This window comes from Lampris incognitus, chromosome 3 (assembly GCF_029633865.1).
Source record: "Lampris incognitus isolate fLamInc1 chromosome 3, fLamInc1.hap2, whole genome shotgun sequence".
Lineage (NCBI taxonomy): Eukaryota > Metazoa > Chordata > Actinopteri > Lampriformes > Lampridae > Lampris > Lampris incognitus.
In genome coordinates, this window is record NC_079213.1 from 3072660 (window position 1) to 3096027 (window position 23368).

A 23368-nucleotide genomic window follows, 5' to 3' on the forward strand; every position below is an offset into this window, starting at 1 on the left:
TTGAGAACCACTGGTTTTAAGTTAGTCTTTTCTACTACAGAACAGATTTTAAATGTGGATATGACTCAAAAACCATCTCAGTCTGCAAAAGACAAAAATATCCATTAAATATAAATCTTCACAAATGAAGAAAGCAGAGAACTATGGACAGCGTAACTCACTGCTGGCCTCAGCCCTCCTGGACAGGACAACAGGAAGTCCCGCCCACAACATGGTTGTGAATCTGATGTGCCTTGTTCACTTAAACCGTACATAGCAAGTAGTAAACAACATTAGTCCGGCAGTTTTATACGCCTGTAGCCTCCATGTTAGCTTTTCTTCTTCTTGCTTTTGGTGGCGTTTTTGTTGGTAGGCAGGGCTTGGGGCACAAGTGGCGCTCCCAGCTTCTTGGTTTTGGCTTTCCTAACTTTCTCCTTGATTGCTTCGATGTCGAGCTTGCCTTCTGTCGGGGCTGAAAAAGACAGAACAGGATGTCAGAAAAGGCATCAATGTTTTCAAGCTTTCTAACAGATCACACACAACACAAATCATGTGGTTGGCTGTTTCAGTTCAATGTAAACAACTTGGGTGGTGATTATTAAGTTTTAAAATGTTTCCTTAGTTGAGATGAATCAAAGAAAGTTGAATTAGTTCATCTGGACACAATGTTTATCGACAAACATGTTTCATCACTCATCTAAGTGACCTCTTCAGTCTACACTGACTGCAGGTTTCCCCTACCCTTATAAACAATACAGTGGCATAGCGACTGGTAGTTTGGGTCATTATCGTGCTGTAGCATGATCCCCTGACCAACCTGGTGTAGACTAATGGGTGGTGCACGGTGCTGTGGTAGGCCTATTGGTTCAGAGTGCCAGTCACTCTGTGCAAGTTGCCAATTCTGGATCAGCAAAAGAGCCCCAGACCATCACTTCGGTCGTTATGCCACTGTATTGTTTATAAGGGTGGGGACAGCTGCAGTCAGTTTTATTTGTACAGCCCAATATAACCAAATTATACATTTGCCTAAGTGGGCTTTACAGCAACACAACATCCTGTCCTAATGTTGTGTTCCCACCATATGCAAATCTGCGACAATCAGCTTGTTCCATTTTCTGACTCAACAGAACGCCAGGAGAATCTCAGCGCTGATGGGCTTTCGCGACAGCGTCATGTGAATTTCTCACTCAAGTTGAATATTGTCAACTCACACGGATGGCGCGAATTTTGCATATCCGTGTCTGTTCGCATTGACTTCATATGTAATCTCATTGTGCGAAAAAATTGCTTCGGATAAGGAACAACTCCCTGAAAAACCCTTTAACAGGGAGGAAGAAAGCGCAGGAAGAGCATCTCTCTCCCAAGACAACATTGAAAGCAGATAACACAATTATAAAATATGATGAGTGATGAAATGTTTTGTCAAGACACACTGATTCACCCTTCTTTGATTTTCTTACATGGATTATTGAGCAGGCATCAAAACATTTAGCTGAGATGGTTAAAAACCAAACTGTCCTATTTATTACTTAACCTTCTGTTGTCTTCGGTCAGAATGACCCCTAACAGTGTTGACCAGCAGAGAAAGACTCTACATGATGGCTTTTCAGTTACTCTTCATAAAAACCTCACTAGTTAAGTATTAGTACCTACTGACTTCATCATTTGTACAGCAAGACATGCACCAATGGTTAGTGAGCGTGTTAACAGATGTTTATTAATACTGCAGTTCATGATTAATTCATGCACAAATGTACATGTAAATAGTTTGTTAATCATCTACTTACACTTTCTAAAGGATCTTATGATCCTTAAGACTTTTGTGAGTCTCGAGGTGCTGCTGGCCTTTCAGTCTTATGTGTAAATCCTTTGTAAGGTATAGATAGTCCTCACTTCACATGAGCTCACACAAATACTTCACTAACAACTACCTGAATTAATCATGAACTGCAGTATTAATAAACATCTATTAACACACTCACTAACCACTGGTGCATGTCTTGCTTTACAAATGACGAATTCAGTAGTTACTAATACTTAACTAAAGCTTCATTTGTGTAGTTATTATAAAGTGTTACCGACCTTTCCTAGAGTGACCCCCCCCCCCAACATTAGAAAAAGTGAAATTGTTCATATTTCCATGAAAGCTGTCCACCACTAGGGTACTGAGATTGTTTGACCCTAAGACAAAAGCTACTTTCTGAGTAAGTGCCATCATCTCTTGCTAAGCGGTACGTTAAGCAGTAATAATAAACCTCTACTTTATACAGAAGACGAGTGTGACAGGTGTGTTATAATAAAACAAATGGTGTCCAGATTAAATGCAGTCTTTCTGCACCGTGCAGAGGGAAAAGTCACACAGTTTGTGATGATGACAGCTTGTTTCTTCATGCAAAATAGATTTGGGGTTTAAGGCGGGTCGTAAGGGCAGTGGACAGCACAAGGGCTAAATGACTGTTGGAAAGCAGAACCATTACCATTTATTTCTCTTAATGTTCATTTCCACTGTCAGAAATGTCATTATTGTTAATCTGTCAATAAAAATACCCTTGATCACATGACCACAGCGCCGAACATCGTCATTTATTCTCTTTACCTCCCCCAATTGTACTTGGCCAATTACCGCACTCTTCCAAGCTGTCCCGGTCTCTGCTCCACCCCCTTCTACTGATCCGGGGAGGGCTGCAGACTACCACATGCCTCCTCCCATACATGTGGAGTCACCAGCCGCTTCTTTTCACCAGGGCGATGTACGCTACGCTACCCGGACCCCTGAGGTAATTGTGTAACTGTGTTTTAGGGCTATAAAAATAAGACTTGGTTGTCAGACAATTGTTTTTGGAAATACCTTTGCTGGTTTTCTTCAGAGGCTTTTCTTTGGGTGGAATGAAAGCTTTCCTCCTCTCTTCCTGCTTCCTGCTCAGCGCCTCTGCTTGTCTGACCTGCAGGAGAAGAACAGTGATGGTCAGACTACCACATGAAAGTGTCTGTGGAGAAACCGAATGTGGACGAGAGCAAACGGGTGAATTAAAATGCTGAATGAAAAAAGATGAAAACGGAATGGGTGAGAACGGGTATCAGCGGGTACAGTCCCGCCGGTTCTTCCTGTTGCCACTCACAGCTTCATATTTACAGACTGTTGATCCACACATGACGTCTTCTGTCTGTTCCCTGCTCATGCAGAATGTCTTCCGTATCATGAACTACAGCGACTTTAATCCACCCATCCATCATCCAAACCGCTTACCCTGCTCTCAGGGTGGCGGGGATGCTGCAGCCTATCCCAGCAGTCATTGGGCGGCAGGCGGGGAGACACCCTGGCCAGGCCGCCAGGCCGTCACACGGCCCACACACACACAGCTAGGAACAATTTAGTACGGCTGAGTCACCTGACCTACATGTCTTTGGACTGTGGGAGGAAACCCACACAGAGGACGACCCCCAAGGCTGGGTTGGACGACCTGGGACTTGAACCCAGGATCTTCTGGCTGTAAGGCGCCACCGTCTAACGTTAAAGTCCCTTCTCATCCATTATTTTGGTATTCTAATGTTCCAGTAAGATTACCACAGCTGACTGCTGATTCCATCCTCTGGGGTCTGAAAAAAGCTCTTGTTTCTAGATTGGTTCATTTTAAATGTGGTCTTTATTTTTACTGATAAATCTCTCTTGCCGTGAACAAGTGGGAGCCTCATCCCTTGTGACTGGTTCAGCCAGTCCTGTAAAAGTATCTTAATACGACAGTCTGACGGCTTTTTGTACAAACTGTCGTCATTTATTATAGTTTCTGTAAATGTCGCTCGGGCTTTCATCGGAAACTTTCCAACACAACTTTGACAGAATATCGACTCGGCTCGCGTTGCCACGAGCCATAAAACTGAGGGGAGGTCTACGGGCGAGGCTGCCTTATGAAGTCGGCTCCTCCAGTTAGCCGACTGAGCCTTGGTGACTATGAACAGGCACCATTAATAAGCTGGAATGTGAATCCATCACAGGAAGTGCTTCACTCAGCTCGCTGTCAGGTGGCCAGCATGAAGGTTTCCAGCTTAGCAGGACGGACACTCACAGACATGGCTGCTTTACACTCAGCCCACAACTCAACTCACCCGTCCAAAACCCTGCAGCTTGCTAGGTTGTTTCGGGACAACGGGAAGAGACAGAGAGAGAACTCACCTTGATCTCCTCCATCTTCTTCTTCTTCTTTGCACTCTCCCGGAGGAAGAACTCTCCCGTAGCCAACTCCTTGTCAACCTGCATGAAAGCACAACACGATGAGCTGCGAGGGCTTGTATTTCCTTTTCTCATTAGTTTGTGTTGACTGTCGGAAGAAAAATGAACGCCACAAGTTCAAGTTTTGATGTTGAATGATGTTTTGACATGAACTTCGCCACAGTGTCCCAAACTCGCAGTCAAATGTCAGACCACCTCAGTGCCAGACCTGGTTTAGCTTCGGAGCATCAACAAACGAACTAAACTAAAGGCTTGCTGGATTTATCTGGAACCAAACAAATTCTGTTCACCCACTTCAACAACAAGCAAAAAGCCTTTCAAAATAAAGTGTCACTGGGCGTCCGGGTGGCGTAGCGGTCTATTGCATTGCCCACCAAAATGGAGACCGCCGGTTCGATGCTACGTCCCCCTGGTGAAACTCCTCACTGTCAGGTGAAAAGAAGCGGCTGGTGACTCCACATGTATGGGAGGAGGCATGTGGTAGTCTGCAGCCCTCCCCCCCCGGATCAGCAGAGGGGGTGGAGCAGAGACCGGGGCGGCTCGGACGAGTGGGGTAATTGGCAGGTACAATTGGGGAGAAAAATCCAACAAAAAAAAAAAGGGGGGGGGGGTCTTAGGAGAACAAGCAGTAGAGTAAAAAAAGAAAAAGAACAGTTGACTAATAGAGCAGACCGGATGTCTGAGGACAAAACCTTCAGCGTGTCAACAGCAGACCACAGAACTCACTGTCAGGTTCAACACACTTCATCCTGACACAACACTGAGAAGCAGAGTGTGTGTGTGTGTGTGTGTGTGTGTGTGTGTGTGTGTGTGTGTGTGTGTGTGTGTGTTGACCTGGCTCTCAGGCTGGGGTGGAGGGAAAGGCGTGTACTCCTTCTTCACGTTCTTCTTCCTTGGTTCTTTGCGCTTGGCGACGTTCTTGTGGCGGAACTGTGGCAGGAAGCGCTCCCAGCTCTGGCTCCGCAGGTCGGGGTCTTTGGCCAGCTCCCGCTTGATCATCAGCGCCTGCCGAGGAAACCCAAGCAGTCAAAGAGAAGCCAGGCTAAAAACCAGCTCTCTCAACATGAACTCTATTGGTCTCCGCCATGCCCTCAGCTCCAGGTCCGACCAGGAGACAGGTTTGTTTCAGTCAGGAGATCCAGAACAAGGATGGAAACCGTCTTCATCGGGCATGACGGCGACAGTAAAGCAGACCTACACTTCAAACTGCATGAACTATTTTGAGGGGGACAACATTTGGTTTGGACTGTGGTGGGAGAGGTTCAGATGTATCAGAACAATCCGGATTCATCCATCCATCCATCCTAACCGCTTATCCTGCTCTCAGGGTCACGGGGAAGCTGGAGCCTATCCCTGGGCAGCAGGAAGGGAGACACCCTGGACAGGCTGCCAGACCATCACACACACACACACACACACACACACACACACACACACACACACACACACACACACACACACACACACACACACACACCTAGACTAGAGACAATTTAGTACGGCCGATTCACCTGACCTACATGTCACCTGACTGTGGGAGGAAGCCGGAGCACCTGGAGGAAACCTACACAGACATGAGGAGAACATGCAAACTCCCCACCGAGGATGACCCGGGACGACCCCCAAGGTCGGACTATCCGGGGCTCAAACCCAGAACCTTCTTGCTGTGAGGCGACCGCACTAACCACTGTGCCACTGTGCTGCCAATAATAATAATAATAATAATAATCCAGATTTAATCCAAATTATTGGAATATACATTAAAAAACATCAGTGGGAGGCGCTATAGGTCTTTCACGACCCGTACTTCCAGACCTTGAACAGTTTCAACCCAACTGCCATTAAAGAACTGAACTCTGTTAACCAATAATATCCTGAAACTGCAACAACACCTGTACATTTGGCACGTGCAGTAAAACATGCTGACTCGGGTTCGTGCGATACAGACTATTACCTGGTGTGCTAGATATTACACTTGTTTTTACACTTATGCATACAGTATCTATATGTTGATGGTGCTGCAAATGCAGGTTGGACAGTCTGGAGACAAAGCAAGAGAGACAAGATGGAGATGGTGTGGACATGTGTGGAGGAGAGATGCTGGGTATACTGGGAGAAGGATGCTGAATATGGAGCTGCCAGGGAAGAGGAGAAGAGGAAGGCCAAAGAGGAGGTTTATGGAGGTGGTGAGGGAGGACATGCAGGTGGCTGGTGTGACAGAGGAAGATGCAGAGGACAGGAAGAGATGGAGACGGATAGTAGCGACCCCTAACGGGAGCAGCCGAAAGTAGTAGTAGTAGATTGTGCTGCAGGGCACCTGGGTAGTGTAGTGGTCTATTCCGTTGCCTACCAACAGGGGGAAGGCTGGTTGGAATCCCCGTGTTACCACCGGCTTGGTCGGGCGTGCCCACAGACACAATTGGCCGTGTCTGTGGGTAGGAAGCCAGACGTGGGTATGTGTCCTGGTCGCTGCACTAGCGCCTCCTCTGATCGGTCGGGGCACCTATTCAGGGGGAGGGGGAACTGGGGAGAATAGCGTGCTCCTCCCACGCGCTGCGTCCCCCTGGTGAAACTCCTCACTGTCAGGTGAAAAGAAGCAGCTGGTGACTCCACATGTATGGGAGGAGGCATGTGGTAGTCTGCAGCCCTCCCTGGGTCGGCAGGGGGGGTGGAGCAGAGACCGGGACGGATTGGAAGAGTGGGGTGACTGGCCAAGTACAACTGGGGAGAAAAGGAGTGGGGGGAGTGCAGGGGGGGGGTTGTGCTACAAATGTGTGTCTATTTGTGTTTTCTGTATTTGTATAAATTTTATTTTTGTTATTTATTTTTTCATCTTGTACTTAATTCTGCACTTAATTCTGTTGTACAGCATTCATTCATTCACTTCACTCAGTGTTCTGGTTCAGGTCCGGTAGGTCAGTTTGCTCTTCTGTAATTAGCATGAGGACGACAACCAGAGAAGGAAAAACCTGTGAGTGACAGCACACGAGTGTCCTGAGGGACAACACAAGAGTGTCCTGAGTAAAGGCACACGAGTGTCCTGGGAGACAACACACGAGTGTCCTGAGTAAAGGCACATGAGTGTGCTGAGAGACAGCACACGAGTGTCCTGGGAGACAGCACACGAGTGTCCTGAGAGACAACACACGGGCGTCCTGAGAGACAACACACGAGTGTCCTGAGTAAAGGCACATGAGTGTCCTGGGAGACAACACACGAGTGTCCTGAGAGACAGCACACGAGTGTCCTCAGAGACAGCACACGAGTGTCCTGAGAGACAGCACACGGGCGTCCTGAGAGACAACACACGAGTGTCCTGAGTAAAGGCACATGAGTGTCCTGGGAGACAACACACGAGTGTCCTGAGAGACAGCACACGAGTGTCCTGAGAGACAGCACACGAGTGTCCTCAGAGACAGCACACGAGTGTCCTGAGAGACAGCACACGAGTGTCCTCAGAGACAGCACACGAGTGTCCTGAGAGACAGCACACGAGTGTCCTCAGAGACAGCACACGAGTGTCCTGAGAGACAGCACACGAGTGTAGTGTCCTGAGAGACAGCACACGAGTGTCCTGGGAGACAGCACATGAGCGTCCTGGGAGACAGCACACGAGCGTCCTAAGAGACAGCACACGAGTGTCCTGGGAGACAACACACGAGTGTCCTGAGAGACAACACACGAGTGTCCTGAGAGACAGCACACGAGTGTCCTGAGAGACAGCACACGAGTGTCCTCAGAGACAGCACACGAGTGTCCTCAGAGACAGCACACGAGTGTCCTGGGAGACAGCACACGAGTGTCCTCAGAGACAGCACACGAGTGTCCTGAGAGACAACACACGAGTGTCCTCAGAGACAGCACACGAGTGTCCTGAGAGACAGCACACGAGTGTCCTGGGAGACAGCACACGAGTGTCCTCAGAGACAGCACACGAGTGTCCTGAGAGACAGCACACGAGTGTAGTGTCCTGAGAGACAGCACACGAGTGTCCTGGGAGACAGCACATGAGCGTCCTGGGAGACAGCACACGAGCGTCCTAAGAGACAGCACACGAGTGTCCTGGGAGACAACACACGAGTGTCCTGAGAGACAACACACGAGTGTTCTGGGAGACAACACACGAGTGTCCTGAGAGACAACACACGGGCGTCCTGAGAGACAGCACACGAGTGTTCTGGGAGACAACACACGAGTGTCCTGAGAGACATCACATGAGCGTCCTAAGAGACAGCACAAAAGTGTCCCGGGAGACAACACACGAGTGTCCTGAGAGACAGCACACGAGTGTTCTGGGAGACAACACACGAGTGTCCTGAGAGACAGCACACGAGTGTTCTGGGAGACAACACACGAGTGTCCTGAGAGACAACACACGGGCGTCCTGAGAGACATCACATGAGTGTTCTGGGAGACAACACACGGGCGTCCTGAGAGACAGCACACGAGTGTTCTGGGAGACAACACGCGAGTGTTCTGGGAGACAACACGCGAGTGTCCTGAGAGACAACACACGAGTGTCCTGAGAGACATCACATGAGTGTCCTGAGAGACAACACACGTGTCCTGAGAGACAACACACGAGTGTCCTGAGAGACAACACACGAGTGTCCTGAGAGACAACACACGAGTGTCCTGAGAGACATCACATGAGTGTCCTGAGAGACAACACACGAGTGTCCTGAGAGACATCACATGAGTGTCCTGAGAGACAACACACGAGTGTCCTGAGAGACATCACATGAGTGTCCTGAGAGACAACACACGTGTCCTGAGAGACAACACACGTGTCCTGAGAGACAACACACGAGTGTCCTGAGAGACATCACATGAGTGTCCTGAGAGACAACACACGAGTGTCCTGAGAGACAACACATGAGTGTCCTGAGAGACAACACACGAGTGTCCTGAGAGACAACACACGAGTGTCCTGAGAGACGAGTGTCCTGAGAGACAACACACGAGTGTCCTGAGAGACATCACATGAGTGTCCTGAGAGACAACACACGAGTGTCCTGAGAGACAACACACGAGTGTCCTGAGAGACAGCACATGAGCGTACCTTGATGTTGTAAATGGGATGAATGTTCTTCATGGTGTCCAGGACCACTTTGCGCACCTGCAGATAACAACGACAGAATACATCAACACACACAAGTGACGGGGTTTTCACAGTAGTGTATCATCATCAAGACAGGACACGCGCTACGTGAACATGAGAACAGCGCCCTCTTGCCCTCCCACCGCTACATCACTGGACACCACATTTCATCATCTGCCTTACAGTGAATCTGTTCTCTGCATGGAACCATTCTATTGTATAGGAGCAGTCGGCAGCTGCAGCACCCGGGGACCAACTCCAGTTCTTTCCACTGCCTTGCTCAGGGGCAGGGGCGCCGCCAGCGTAGCCGAGGCCCGGGATGAGATGATCTCGCGAGGCCCCCCCCCCCCCCCCTCCCCGTGCACTATAAATCATCTCATGTAGGCTACATATCACTTGTCTCAAGGTAGGATCACGGTATTCACAAAGAAACCATGTGGGCTATAACTTGTCTAAAGAACAGTAGGCTATTCGCAGATATTTATCATCGTCTCAGTATTCGTAGATAAATCATCATTGTCTCAGTATTCGTAGATAAATCATCATTGTCTCAGTATTCACAGATAAATCATGTAGGCTATATCGGGCATCCAGACAACTCAAAGGATGGAGGCAGGAGTAAAATTAAAAAGGCTTTAATAAATCTTGGCAGTTGCCATTGGTGAAGAAAGGCGCTGTTTACAATTCATCGGGTATTCATCTCCTTCTCTAAATGCATATCATTGTAAATGTTTTGTCAATAGGCCTAAAAACCGGTCAGTTCCAATATTTAAACAAATGAAAAGCGCCGCACTTTCCGGGTTGCAAAGTCCTTGATGAGGTCAAAGAAGCCTTGTGTTAAACTGTTGTACGGCTCTACTATGCTAACTGGATGTTACAATTTAAAACTATGTCTATCAATGAAGTAGCCTAGCTAGACGTTGCCCGTAGGTAACGTAGCTAGCTAGCTAATAACCAGTAAGCTAACGTTAGCTATTTTAGCTAACGTTAGCTCTGCTGTTTGCCAGATGTAACGTTAGCCTGCCTAGATAAAACTCACTTTTCTCTTTAGCTTTTTCCAAATACGTTGCCATAGAGCCCCTTAACTCTGTTTCATCATTTTTCCTTTGTTGTTTTACTTTTCTCTTTTTGGCACCTGATGGTTGTTGCCTAGTATTAGCCATTTTGGAAAATGAGCATGAGGCAGTGAGTGGCGTTTACGTTGTTGACAGTTGGACCAAACCATGACGTGGGGGGGGGGGGCGTGAATCTGTTCGGACCTCTATGTCAAGGAAAACAAGCAATAATAGAATAATAAGCTTTTTTGTTACTGAGAAATACTTTGGTAAATCTTCACGGATATTTATTTTTGACAAAATATTCCAGCAGATTATTTTAAGGTTAGGGGTCAGTTTGATGTCCCCCCCCCGATCCGAGGCCCGTGGATAAATGTCCCCTTTGTCCCCGCCTGCTCAGGGGCACAGGCAGGAGTATTAACCCTAACACGCATGTCTTTCTGATGGTGGGAGAAAACTGGAGCAACCGGAAGAAACCCACACAGACACGGGGACACCATGTAAACTCCACACAGAAAGGACCTGAGACGGCCTGGGGTTCGAACCCAGGACCTTCGTGCTGTGAGGCAACAGTGCTAACCGCTGGTTAGTGCTGTGCTAACTACTGGTCATTTTAAATGGAAAGACTTTGTGTTGAGGGCATGTTGGGATGGAAAGCTCTGAAGACATACTTGAGGGTAATTAACTTGTGGTTTTACTGTTGGCACAAATAATTCCTTTGTAACTGAATTTCATGTTTTTCCACCACTGCAGAGCAAATGGGAGTCACCCACAGAACTTCACCCTGTGAGGGCGCAACACCAACAGCTGCCGTTGTTCATCCAGGCATTGACAGCTACGCGATGGTCTTGTCAATCTGCATAATGACTTGGCAAAATGTTCGGTCCGACACCCTTCCTGACACAACACCAACCCTACAGACGGGGACACAGACAAAGTGCTGGACGCCATCCAAGTATTCATGCCTGACGCCACAGAACTTCACACGGGAGGTTGTAAACTGCAATTCAACCATGAGAGTTAATGATAAAACACAAAGCACTTTAGTTCCCATAAGACGTCACACCTCAACGACACGTCTGTCGCCACCCAACTAATCTCTACAGCCGTTTTACCAGAGCAACTGATACCGTTCTGCCACATGACTGCAGCTCAGGCAGAAAGAAGAAAATTCATGCTGCTCCCTCATTTGTTTGTTCTTTAATTCACTCATCACAAGAGGTGCAGGCCCAGCTGTGTTAACTGAGACACCCAAGACCGAAAGAACACGACTAAACTGCAGATAATCCATCTGTATTATAAACCTCAACAGCCAAAGCCACCTCGCGGTCATTACTTTAGTACACTTCTATTATCCAACGTCATCATCTACCTGTGGTGGACTTTAACCAATGGCTATCATACTGAAAACGGATTGTGTTACAAAATAAACAATAAAGATTGGGGCGTGGGCATCCAGGTAACGTGGCGGTCTATTCCGCTTCCTACCAACACGGAGATTGTAGGTTCAAATCCCCGTGTCACCTCCAGCTTGGTCGGGCGTCCCTACAGACACAATTGGCCGTGTCTGCAGGTGGGAAGCCGGATGTGGGTATGTGTCCCGGTCGCTGCACTAGCGCCTCCTCTGGTCGGTCGGGGCACCTGTTCAGGGGGGAGGGGGAACTGGGGGGAATAGTGTAATCTTCCCACGTGCTACGCCCCCGTGGTGAAACTCCTCACTGTCAGGGGAAAAGAAGCAGCTGGCGACTCCACATGTATGGGAGGAGGCATGTGGTAGTCTGCAGCCCTCCCCGGACCGGCAGAGGGAGTGGAGCAGAGACCGGGACGGCTCAGAAGAGTGGGGTAGTTGGCCGTATACATCAATCTAGTCATTATTCAAACCGAACCGCTTACCCTGCTCTCAGGGTCGCGGGAATGCTGGAGCCTATCCCAGCCTATCCCAGCCTATCCCAGCAGCCGTTGGGCAGCAGGCGGGGGGACACCCTAGACAGGCCATCACAGGGCTCCCACACACACACACACACACACACACACCTGGGGACAATTTAGTATGGGTGAGTCACCTGACCTACAGGTCTTTGGACTGTGGGAGGAAACCGGAGCAACCGGAGGAAACCCACACAGACACGGGGAGAACATGCAAACTGCACACAGAGGACGACCCCCAAGGTTGGACGACCCCGGGGCTCGAACCCAGGACCTTCTTGCTGTGAGGCGTCTGCGGTAACCACTGCCCCACCGTGCTGCCCTGGCTGGATACAATTGGGGAGAAGGGGGGGGGGGGGGGACCACAAAAAAAAAGAGGTTGGGGCGCCCCCTTGGCTCACCTGATAGAAGGGTACCACATAAGGCTGAGTCCTTACCGCAGCGGCCTGGGTTCGAGTCTGGCCTGGGCCCTTTGATGCATGTCATTCCCTCTCTCTCCCCTGCCTTTCCTGTCTCTCTCTCGACTATTACTATCTAAAGTGCTATGAAAAAAAGAGAAGTTAAATGATTTGTGGTCATTGGTATTATGGTGTCATGTGGTTACTTCCTGATATGAAAGGGTTGTTAGGAAATGCGTCTATGTTGTCCAATGTCAAGCATCTATTTTGATCATGTGACAAGGCCTAGTTTGGGCTTCTGAGCGTCCTCAATTTTTTCTAGTTGGCTCTATAAACACTCATCCACGGTTGTGCCATCATGGATAACGTCATTCTGCGTCCCCAGTAAAGCTCTGTGTTGTGTGTGAGGCGACTAAGTACTGTCAGTTATAAGCAAGGCTCGGCGTTTTCACCGAAAAACACCCAGATTTTTAAACTGATTTTCACCCGGATTTTGTTTCCACGGATCCAAAAGTTGTTCCTGTTCATGTGAGGTTATGTAACAGTGTCCTCTTGTGGCGAAATTCGGCATGCTGGATGGCTTTGAAAAATAAAACCGAAAACACTGAGCCATAGTTATAAGCAGATAAAAGTCTTACATTTGAATTAGATACTCAGCTTGCCACTTCATCTTTCGTATTGGGCAACACATTACAACTCTGAGGTAAACCAGATTACTTTCTTTAAGGGCAGCATGTTAGCGCAGTCACCTCACAGCAAGAAGGTCCTGGGTTCGAGCCCCGGGGTTCGAGCCCTGGGGTCCAACCTTGGGGGTCGTCCCGGGTCGTCCTCTGTGTGGAGTTTGTATGTTCTCCCCGTGTCTGTGTGGGTTTCCTCCGGGGGCTCCGGTTTCCTCCCACAGTCCAAAGACATGTAGGTCAGGTGACTCGGCCGTACTAAATTGTCCCTAGGTGGGAATGTGTGTGTGTGGGCCCTGTGAAGGCCTGGTGGCCTGTCCAGGGGGTCTCCCCGCCTGCCACCCAGTGACCGCTGTGACCCTGTGTAGGATAAGCGGTTTGGATAATGGGTGGATGGATGGATAGTTTCTTTAAGCAGAGTTCCTCTTTAGCTGAATGAACACAACAGCACACCGTGGGCCTCGATCCTCTCCCACTTGGGGTTTCTTCTCACTAGACAAACCTCTTGGGAAATCTCACCGTATATTTACGATGCTGTTGAAGTCAGTTAATTATCATGTTGATTTTTTGGCATTATAATTGCCCATTAAGGCATCCGGGTAGCGTAGCGGTCTATTTCATTGCCTACCAACACAGAGATCGCTAGCTCGAATCCCCATGTTACCTCCAGCTTGGTCGGGCGTCCCTACAGACACAATTGGCCGTGTCTGTGCCATATGTGATATGTGTCCTGGTTGCTGCACTAGCGCCTCCTCTGGTCAGTCGGGGGGGGGGGGGGGGGGGGGGGAACTGGGGGGAACAGTGTGATCCTCCCACGCGCTACGTTCCCCTGGTGAAACTCCTCACTGTCAGGTGAAAAGAAGCGGCTGGTGACTCCACATGTATCGGAGGAGGCATGTGGTAGTCTGCAGCCCTCCCTGGATCAGCAGAGGGGGTGGAGCAGCGACCGGGACGGCTCGGAAGAGTGGGGTAATTGGCAGGATACAATTGGGGAGAAAAGGGGGGAAAAAGAAAAAGAAAAGAAAATTGCCCATTAAAAGATGTACTTGTTGACAGACCAACCCCGGAGTTGGTGCTTCAGGATGAGTAGCCTGGCGGGCTTCTGCTTACCTCCTTGAGGCCGCTGTAGGGGCCCAGAGCCGACACCGTGTTGCCCTGAACCATCACATAGCAGCTGGTCAGCAGCTCCAAAGCCTGGAGAGAGAAGAGAAGGATGTTTACCCCACAGCTGCCCATCAGCTCAGCTATCCAAATCACAGATTACCCATGTGGCACTGCACAAACACGACACTTTATGCATCAGCTAGAGAAACAGCAGAACACAAACAGTAAAGGGGAAAACTATTTCAAAGGGAGGTGTAATATGACAAAAGACGTTCAAATTATTCCTGCAACCCTAACTAGGATAAGCGGCTTGGATGACGGATGGATGGACGTTCAAATTATGTGAAGAGGACGAGGACCGAATGAGCTCCTCGGGTCTTTTTAGCTCAGTTTCTGATGAAACAACAGCGCCACCTTGTGATGTTTGGCGAGAGAGAGAGAGAGAGAGAGAGAGAGAGAGAGAGAGAGAGAGAGAGAGAGAGAGAGAGAGAGAGAGGCAAGCTCCACAGGAAAGTTATCAGAACAACAAATTAACTAATAAAGCACAAATATCACTTTTTCCAGCAGCGACAGTATGAATCTGTAAGTACTGATCTCATCCATTACTTTTACTGAACAGCGCAGGCTGAGACCATTAGACCATCCGTTTGGGGTCGATGGGCAAAATAATTGAGACAGGATCAGTTTTCTTTCACCATTAGAGAAATATCCACTTCCATCCGTCCATCCATCCATCCACTATCCAAACCGCTTACCCTGCTCTCAGGGTCACGGGGATGCTGGCGCCTATCCCAGCAGTCATTGGGCGGCAGGCGGGGAGACACCCTGGACAGGCTGCCAGGCCATCACGCAGGGCTGGCCGACACACACACACACACACACACCCACACCTAGGGACAATTTAATATGGCCGAGTCACCTGACCTACATGTGTTTGGACTGTGGGAGGAAACCGGAGCACCTGGAGGAAACCCACACAGACACCGGGAGAACATGCAAGCTCCACACAGAGGACGACCCGGGACGATCCGAGGCTGGACCACCACGGGGCTCGAACCCAGGACCTTCTTGCTGTGAGGCGACCACGCCAACCACTGCACTGCCCCAAATGACATTATTTCAGTCTCAGTTTATGTGGACGTCTGCGTATGAGCGACATAATCACATGAGACCATCAGCAAGACTAGATATTTCTTTATAATGACCCCTAATGTTGGTCTCCTACTCAGACTCCTGCCAAATGTTTCCGTTACACAGACGGGCCACATAGCCACAATTAGAAATACATTAACTCATGATTGTATATCTGACAAACAGCTGGTGTTGCAAAACACCAGCCCACCTCCCTGTTCTCTACCGAACTACACACCACACGAACGGAAGTCTGTGAGATGATGTAACTGCTTTTGTCAACAGGAGGCACAAAGTCAACAAAACTCAAACAAAACTGGTTCTGCTAATATGGCGATTTATCTTAAATGTTGTCATGTCCTGGTCTTAAAGGCTGAATTACAGTAAAGTGAGAATTTTTGAAATTTTTTGAACTTATTCACATTAACGTTTTAGTGAAATTAACAATGAATGTCTCCACTTGCTTGGTCGTCATGTCCACATTACTAATGATCACTTCTTACATGTTCTGGTGTGTAAATATCTTATGAAGCACCAATAGTCATCCACTAAATATCACCACATTATCAATATCGAGGCATTCAGTTTGAAATATTGTGCCGATTTCATTGGTGTTGCCCAAATCTATCCCAGCATGCAATGGGCAGAAGAAAAGAGGATAACCTTGACTTATCACCAGTCTATCACAGGACAGACACACTAACGCAATACCAAGTCTCCAGTTCAATTAAAATATGTTTGGACTGTGAGAGGGCGGCACGGTGGTGCAGTGGTTAGCGCGGTCACCTCAGCAAGAAGGTTCTGGGTTCGAGCCCCGGGGTAGTCCTACCTGTGGGGTCGTCCTCTGTGTGGTGTTTGAATGTTCTCCCCGTGTCTGCGTGGGTTTCCTCTGGGTGCTCCAGTTTCCTCCCACAGTCCAAAAACATGTAGGTCAGGTGAATCGGCTGTACTAAATTGTCCCGAGGTGTGAGTGAGTGTGTGTGTGAGTGTGTGTGTGTGTGTCGGCCCTGTGATGGCCTGGCGGCCTGTCCAGGGTGTCTCCCCACCTGCCGCCCAATAACCGTTGGGATAGGCTCCGCGACCCTGAGAGCAGGATAAGCGGTTTGGATAATGGATGGATGGACTGTGGGAGGAAACCCACATGACCACATGGTGCACATGTAAACTCCACACAGGTGGACTGGAATCAAACCCAGACGCTTCTTTAAGTGACGCCCTGCTGGCAGGGTGAGAGTGAGGTCGGCGTTTGGCTGAGGACTCACCTTCAGCGTGGAGCCCTTTGGGCCGATGAGGCGCTGCCTCCGCTTCACAAAGCGCTCCCTGTTCCTGACCAGCATTCCGATCTTGATGATGTCACACGCCACGTCATCCTCCAATATCCGCACCGCCTGGAAAAATAAAATGACAAAGAACCTGATCGTATAAAACTTTTCTTACCTGTTAAAAGTCAAGTTTATTTTAATCGCCTTCAAATCACAGCAAAGTCGGGGGGGGGGGGGCTTCAAATTCACATTACATGCTCCAAAAAAAGTGCTGAAAAGAGCAAGTACAGCGCCCCCATCCTCAGATTCCATGCTGATACTGTGATACTGAAGACGGCCAATTTAGACATTTCACTGCTGTGCAGACAGACAATAGGAAATTAAAGCTCTCTTTGTTTTGTTTGTACGTTATTACCCTTTAATTCCCTTCACCTCATAAATCTTAAATATGAAGATGCTGTCAGATGAACACTATTTTTAAATATTCTTAGACACATCAGCAGGTTACAATACCTCCCTTATACTTCTTAGAGTTCCGCTGGTTAAGTTTCTTAAAATGTGTAAACTTACTTTAGTGGTGACTGGAGCTAGACTTGAACTCTTAGCTATGACACGTATGACACTTCTCAAAGCAGGCAGCAGTTCTTATATATCAATATAAACCAGAGGCGCTGGAGCATCGGGAGAAGGTTTCACCTGTTGGTCCAGCTGTAGTTTTAAATGTTTATAAGCACTGAACACATTCTCTACTGAGAATGAACACATTCTCTTTTCTGAGCCATGTGTGCTGGTTTGCATTCCTATCAGGTACTAAAACATATGACTTCATAAATTTGTCCTCGCCTGTCTAATCAGACAAATAAGCTGGTTTAATGTTGGGCTGGAATGAAAACCTGCAGACACGTGAAAGTCTGCGAAACACGGCTGAGTACAATGTTTAGAATTAGACGGGCAAGTTTCACCGTACTGATGATGTGTTGTTGCGCTGACGGTTCATAAACTCACACACACCGAGCCATGAAGTTAACTGTGCATGAGAAGATGCATTCACATACATCTCGCGCCCTCTATTGCTTCCTTTGTTGTGAAAATCAAATGTGGGCGGGTTCAGCTGTGGTACTTCCTGGTATTTAAACACAGTTTTGCTGTAGCGTCAGCAGAAGCGTCCGCCTTTGTGTGTCAGCCCTCACTGTGTTAAGACCGAATTGGGTAAAGACCTGCGAGTCTACCTGTGCGAGTACACTGAGTGGTAATTCCCTTTTCTACTATTTTCTCTCGTTGCCTGCCTCACCCACCATGTGCTACAAAGACATCCCTGTCACTCACCGTTATTGAAAAATGGCATCTGTCGCAGACAATGCAACCCTGACAACCTCTATTCAATCAGGAACACCTCCTCTACTCCCTCCTCCTTTACTTTTGGCTTATGGAATTGCCAATCGGCCGCACTCTGTTGACTCTGCTTTCTCACACACCCTGTTCTGTTGTGCGTGGAGGCGGTACGTGTCCTCATTTCCAAAGACTGGAAATTCACTAAGCTTTCTCCGCTAAGCAACAACTCCTCGGTCCCCACCCCTCCCACACACAAAGAAGGCAATACTCTTGATCTGAACTGCTCCACAGCAGACTCTTCTCTCCTGTGGTTCCCCATCGGTGGAACGAGTTAGGAACGAGTTACCAAACTCAATTTGATCCGCTGAGTCCCTCTCCGTCTTTAAGAAGAAGCTAAAGACCCAGCTCTTCCTGTCATTCCCGCCAGATGACCTCAGAGTCTTGGCATGGATCTCGTCATGCCTTGCTGATATCTCTGCATGGATGAAAGAACGCCACCTTCAGCTTAGCCTATCTAAGACTGAGCTCCTCGTCATCCCAACCAGTCCATCCTTACAACAATAGATCAATATCCAGCTCAGATCAACCCAACTCATGCCCACAACATCTGCCCAAAACCTGGGTGTCATGACTGATGACCAACTAACCTTTAAGGTTCACATGCCCTCGATTGCTCGGTCTTGCCAATTTGCCCTGCACAACATCAGGAAAATTAGACCCTACCTGTCTGAGCATGCAGCACAACTCCTGGTGCAGGCTCTTCTAATATCACGCATTGACTACTGCAACTCCTTACTGGCAGGGCTCCCTGCATGCACTTTCAAACCTCTGCAAATGATCCAGAACACGGCAGCACATCTGGTCTTCAACCAACCCGAAACAGCACATCACTCCACTGTTCATATCCCTCCATTGGCTCCCAGTAGCTGCCCGCATCAAATTCAAAACCTTAATGCTCGCCTACAAAACAGCAACTAAAACCTCACTAATTAGTCACTAGCCAGACTCTTCTCTTCTGTAGTTCCCCGGTGGTGGAACGAGTTACCAAACTCCATTCGATCCGCTGAATCCCTCTCCATTTTTAAGAAGAAGCTAAAGACCCAGCTCTTTCTCGAACACCTCCACACCTGATGGCATTAAAATAAATAAATAAAATCGCTTCTAAGCAGCTTCGCCTTTTTGCACTGCCTGTTGACGCCTATGTCCTATCAGACTTGAAACAAGTTTTTTGACTCTTGTGTTGTCACCTCCTGACTAGATCCTTGCTTGTGTTGTATTAACTCTCAGATGTACATCGCTTTTGATAAAAGTGTCTGCTAAATGAAATTGTAAATCTGTAAATCCTTCTCACTCCTTTCCATGAACGGTCACAATTACCTGTTCAAACGGGACGCTCCTGGCGAGCAGCTTGATGAGGTCCCTGGCTCTCATGATGGCGTAAGGGTCAAATGTCTTCTTTGTGGTGCAAACAGTGACGCTCCCCTCAATCAGGTCCAAGGTTGCATTGATGTGCTGAGAAGCAGGAACAAAAATTCTTAATGTTTGTATGTTAAAAGAGTTCAACTGAAATCTGAACATCACAAATTCAATGAACAGGCACACACTGAAGGGTTAAGACTGAAAATCAGCGGCTCCCATAGGGAGCGGACAGACAGACAGACGAAGAACATGTACGGATCTGTGACCATGTTATTTTGTGTCTGATTGGAATACAAACAGACTCGACATATTTGAAAAAAGGCAAGTGGGTTAAAATGTGGAAACAAGGGAACATGGATTCAGACAAACACAAAATCCTTGCTGCTGCTGTTCTGATTAACTGGCCAAAAAAAGGGAAATGCTGTGGGGTCACAATATCAATATTAATTTAATTTGTGGAAAATGTAACAGTGAAATGAGGTACTCCTCTGTTTTGGAAAACACTGGGCCGACCTCTGCTATCCATCTCCGATTAGTTCAACGTATAATTACGCATTATGCTACGAAATATATTCAACTGGTTTCAGCTTCTGACACAGAAAAATACAGACTGATGGTCCATAAAAAAGACCGACAGCTTTCTGGTCTTTCTGCCATCCATCAGTCAGCCCATAGAAAATACATTGGCTCAATACATTTTTGACGGATACAAAATATGTCTGGCATCTCCCCACTTCGAAATGATGCCTATGTTAGGGTTAATACTCCTGTGTGTTCCCCTGACTAAGGCAATGGAAAGAAGACTGGAGTTGGTCCCCGGGTGCTGCAGCTGCCCACTGCGCCTATACAATGGGGTGGGTTAATGCAGAGTAAAAACTTAATTGTAACTGACTAATTGTACAACGACAAAATAAAGTGGCTTTCTTCTTAAATATGTCCACATTTCTTAAAGGCTTTCAAACGAAACAACCCCAACAGCCCAGACACAGTGTGTAATATCGATAGCTCCACTCACTGCCTCTCCTAAAGCCTTCTGAACCAGTGGCCAGCACTCCTTCAGATAGGCTTCTCTGTACTTTGGGAAGAGGGTGGCGAAGCTGCTCTCCTCCAGGAGTCCTTTGGGGTTATCTTCTCTGGTGAACGCTGGTTCTTTCCAGCCATCAGGGACAGTTAGAAGTTCAGACTCATCCACTGCAGTACTGGCCATCCCTGTGGTTGAAACTTTGACATCTTAACCAAACTTTACTCATACAGCACATTTTCATATTTGACAATGCACTGCACTCCAGACTAAGCTTAAACGCATAGATAAATTATGACAACGTTAAAACCAAATAGAATGGGACGATCAAGATAAAACGGATTCATTAGGACAGACAGAAACAAGGCACCAACAACGAAGACGAACGGCAGCTTGAGAACGTATTAAAGCAGGTGTTGTAAATGAAAGCGCCGTTAATACGTGAACGAGTGAACGTTTAAAAATCCTCGCTGGCACCAAGCTTCACCGTACACCACAACCACTTCCGCCTCGCAGGTGAAGCGACAGCAGCTCCTCTTACCTTCATTTTTGGCCTTTTTCGGGTTTTTCCCTCTCTCCGCAGCGCTCACGCCGTCTTCGTTTGCGGGTGTCGCCATTGTTGTTAGAGGCGGAAGTCACGTCAGAGCCGGAAGTAACGTCAGAGCCAGCGTCCGCTACTTCCTCTACAATACGAGCGGTGCCTCGTTTCAGTAGCGCCTCCGTGCGGCGCGATAACGGCGGAAAAAGAAGTCGAAAGTCATCTTAAAACGACCAGCAAGCAAACACAACAACGGAACAACGGACTCCAACGGAACTCGGACGAGTTTCTCATTTCCCCGAGACGCCAGTGTTATGTTGATGACTCACAGGAGACGAACCAACGGTTATTTAACTTTATTTAGCAACACGTTCGCGCTGCTTGTTCTTCTTCTGTCCCCTTACAGCAGTCCCTCTCCGCCGCCCGTGGTGTCACAGTGCCACCCCGTGGCAATATAATGTAGTGTCCACAAACGCAACAATAAGCTCAACTGCTTAAGTTTCAAGAGCCACATCACATGAAGACGTTTTAGTCTGGGGAAAAAAAGCTTAGCAAGTGATTTTCTCTCACCTGGAATTTTGACATTGTGAGCCAAATTCGTTTTGAAAACACCTTATACAAGACCAAACTATTAGGATGGAAAACTTAACGTGGATGTATTTCAATTTTAAAATATACGTTATATTAATTCATCTATATTTAATGGCAGAAGGAAGAGAATGATGCAGCAAGAACATCCAACGTCCCAGCTACAAAATTTATACCCCCCTCCCAAAAAAGCAGAAAAAAACAATACACTTGATTATTGCAGGCAACCAAATATTTAATTTTCACTGTTTTAGTTTACAACACTGAGCCAACATTCTTGTCTAGAGCAACTTGGAGAGTGAAGGTTCAGTTTCCTGCTCAAGGTCACTGGAGTGATCAAATCTGTGATCTTCTCGCTGACCTGTAGGCCACAAAAAAAAAATCATACTGATGCCTTCTTACACAAATAAAAGAAATCTGTTGGACAAATTCAACACATTGTTACAATAAATCACACAAAGAAATGTCTCAAGACTTATTGGAAGCGGAGTCTTTCATAATAAATCATGATGGCTTTTGTGGCGCTGGCACCAAGCACCGTTATACCCAAGAGCCCGATCAGGCCAGCCACGATGCAGATCATAGTCATGTGCTCCGTCCCTGCAAGGGAATGGACATTGATTAAGAATAAACTGTTGAGTTATCAATCCATCTATCTGCCTAAAAACTACCTACATTATATGAAAACCTTTGACCTTTAAACTAACAGGCTTACAAACTTTCCTGCTCAGGCATGTCAACCCTTTCTATTATAGATTGTTAAAGCAAACAACCACATTTATTTCACTAACATATGTATTTATTTGTACATTTGCTGTATCTTATGATGTCATCAGTGCCTAGTTGAAGGTTATTGTAAATCCGTTACCGATTGTCTGCACATCTATCTGACCTGGTAGACGAATTCCTCCTCTGACGCTCTCAAAAGGTTTTTCCATATTTATTTACAGAGGGTTTTTTTTTCCTCATCTGAATTGAGGGTCTAAAGATAGAGGGTTTTGTACAAAACATAATGTGATTGTCCTCTGGGATTAGATTGTGATTTAAGGCCTTTGCATGCCGAGTCCAAATATTTCATCCAAAAATTTCGCACATTAAAAAATAAATACGACCTCACGTTTTGTCCATAAAGTTTACACTCATTCATTCATTCATTATTCAAACCACTTATCCTGCTCTCAGGGTCACGGGGATGCTGGAGCCTGTCCCAGCAGTCATTGGGTGGCAGGTGGGGAGACACCCTGGACAGACCGCCAGGCCATCACAGAGCGGACACACACACACACACACACACACACACACACACCTAGGGACAATTTAGTATTCACCTGACCTACGTGTCTTTGGACTGTGGGAGGAAACCGGAGCCCCCGGAGAAAACCCACGCAGACACGGGGAGAACATGCAAACTCCACACAGAGGACAACCCGGGACGACCCCCAAGGTTGGACTACTCCGGGGCTCGAACCCAGGACCTTCCTGCTGTGAGATGACTGTGCTAAACACTGCGACACCACCGTGCCACCTCTGAAAAAGTTGTCAGTCATAAACGTTTTCGGAACAGTTTAAATTTTCTGCTTTTTGTCGCATGTCCATCACGCTCTCAGAG

General features: G+C 47.6%; 2 protein-coding genes across 2 annotated transcripts in view; one reads left to right on the plus strand and one right to left on the minus strand.

Moving 5' to 3' along the window:
* The window catches only part of glipr1a (GLI pathogenesis-related 1a), a 28263-nt gene extending 17094 nt beyond the window's left edge, over positions 1-11169 (plus strand). The window contains exon 7 of the mRNA XM_056276267.1: positions 11117-11169. The gene's annotated coding sequence lies outside the window, so the exon portion shown is untranslated. The remainder of the gene's footprint in view (positions 1-11116) is intronic.
* On the minus strand, positions 119-21250 carry krr1 (KRR1 small subunit processome component homolog). Its single transcript, XM_056276265.1, has 10 exons — positions 21175-21250; positions 20628-20821; positions 19571-19705; positions 16862-16987; positions 14475-14558; positions 9270-9326; positions 5042-5212; positions 4151-4228; positions 2828-2921; positions 119-451 (listed from the first exon to the last, which is right to left on the minus strand). The coding sequence occupies exons 1-10, from the start codon at positions 21248-21250 to the stop codon at positions 309-311; spliced, it is 1158 nt and encodes a 385-aa protein (XP_056132240.1). The 3' UTR covers positions 119-308.
* Positions 21251-23368: the final 2118 nt, after the last annotated feature.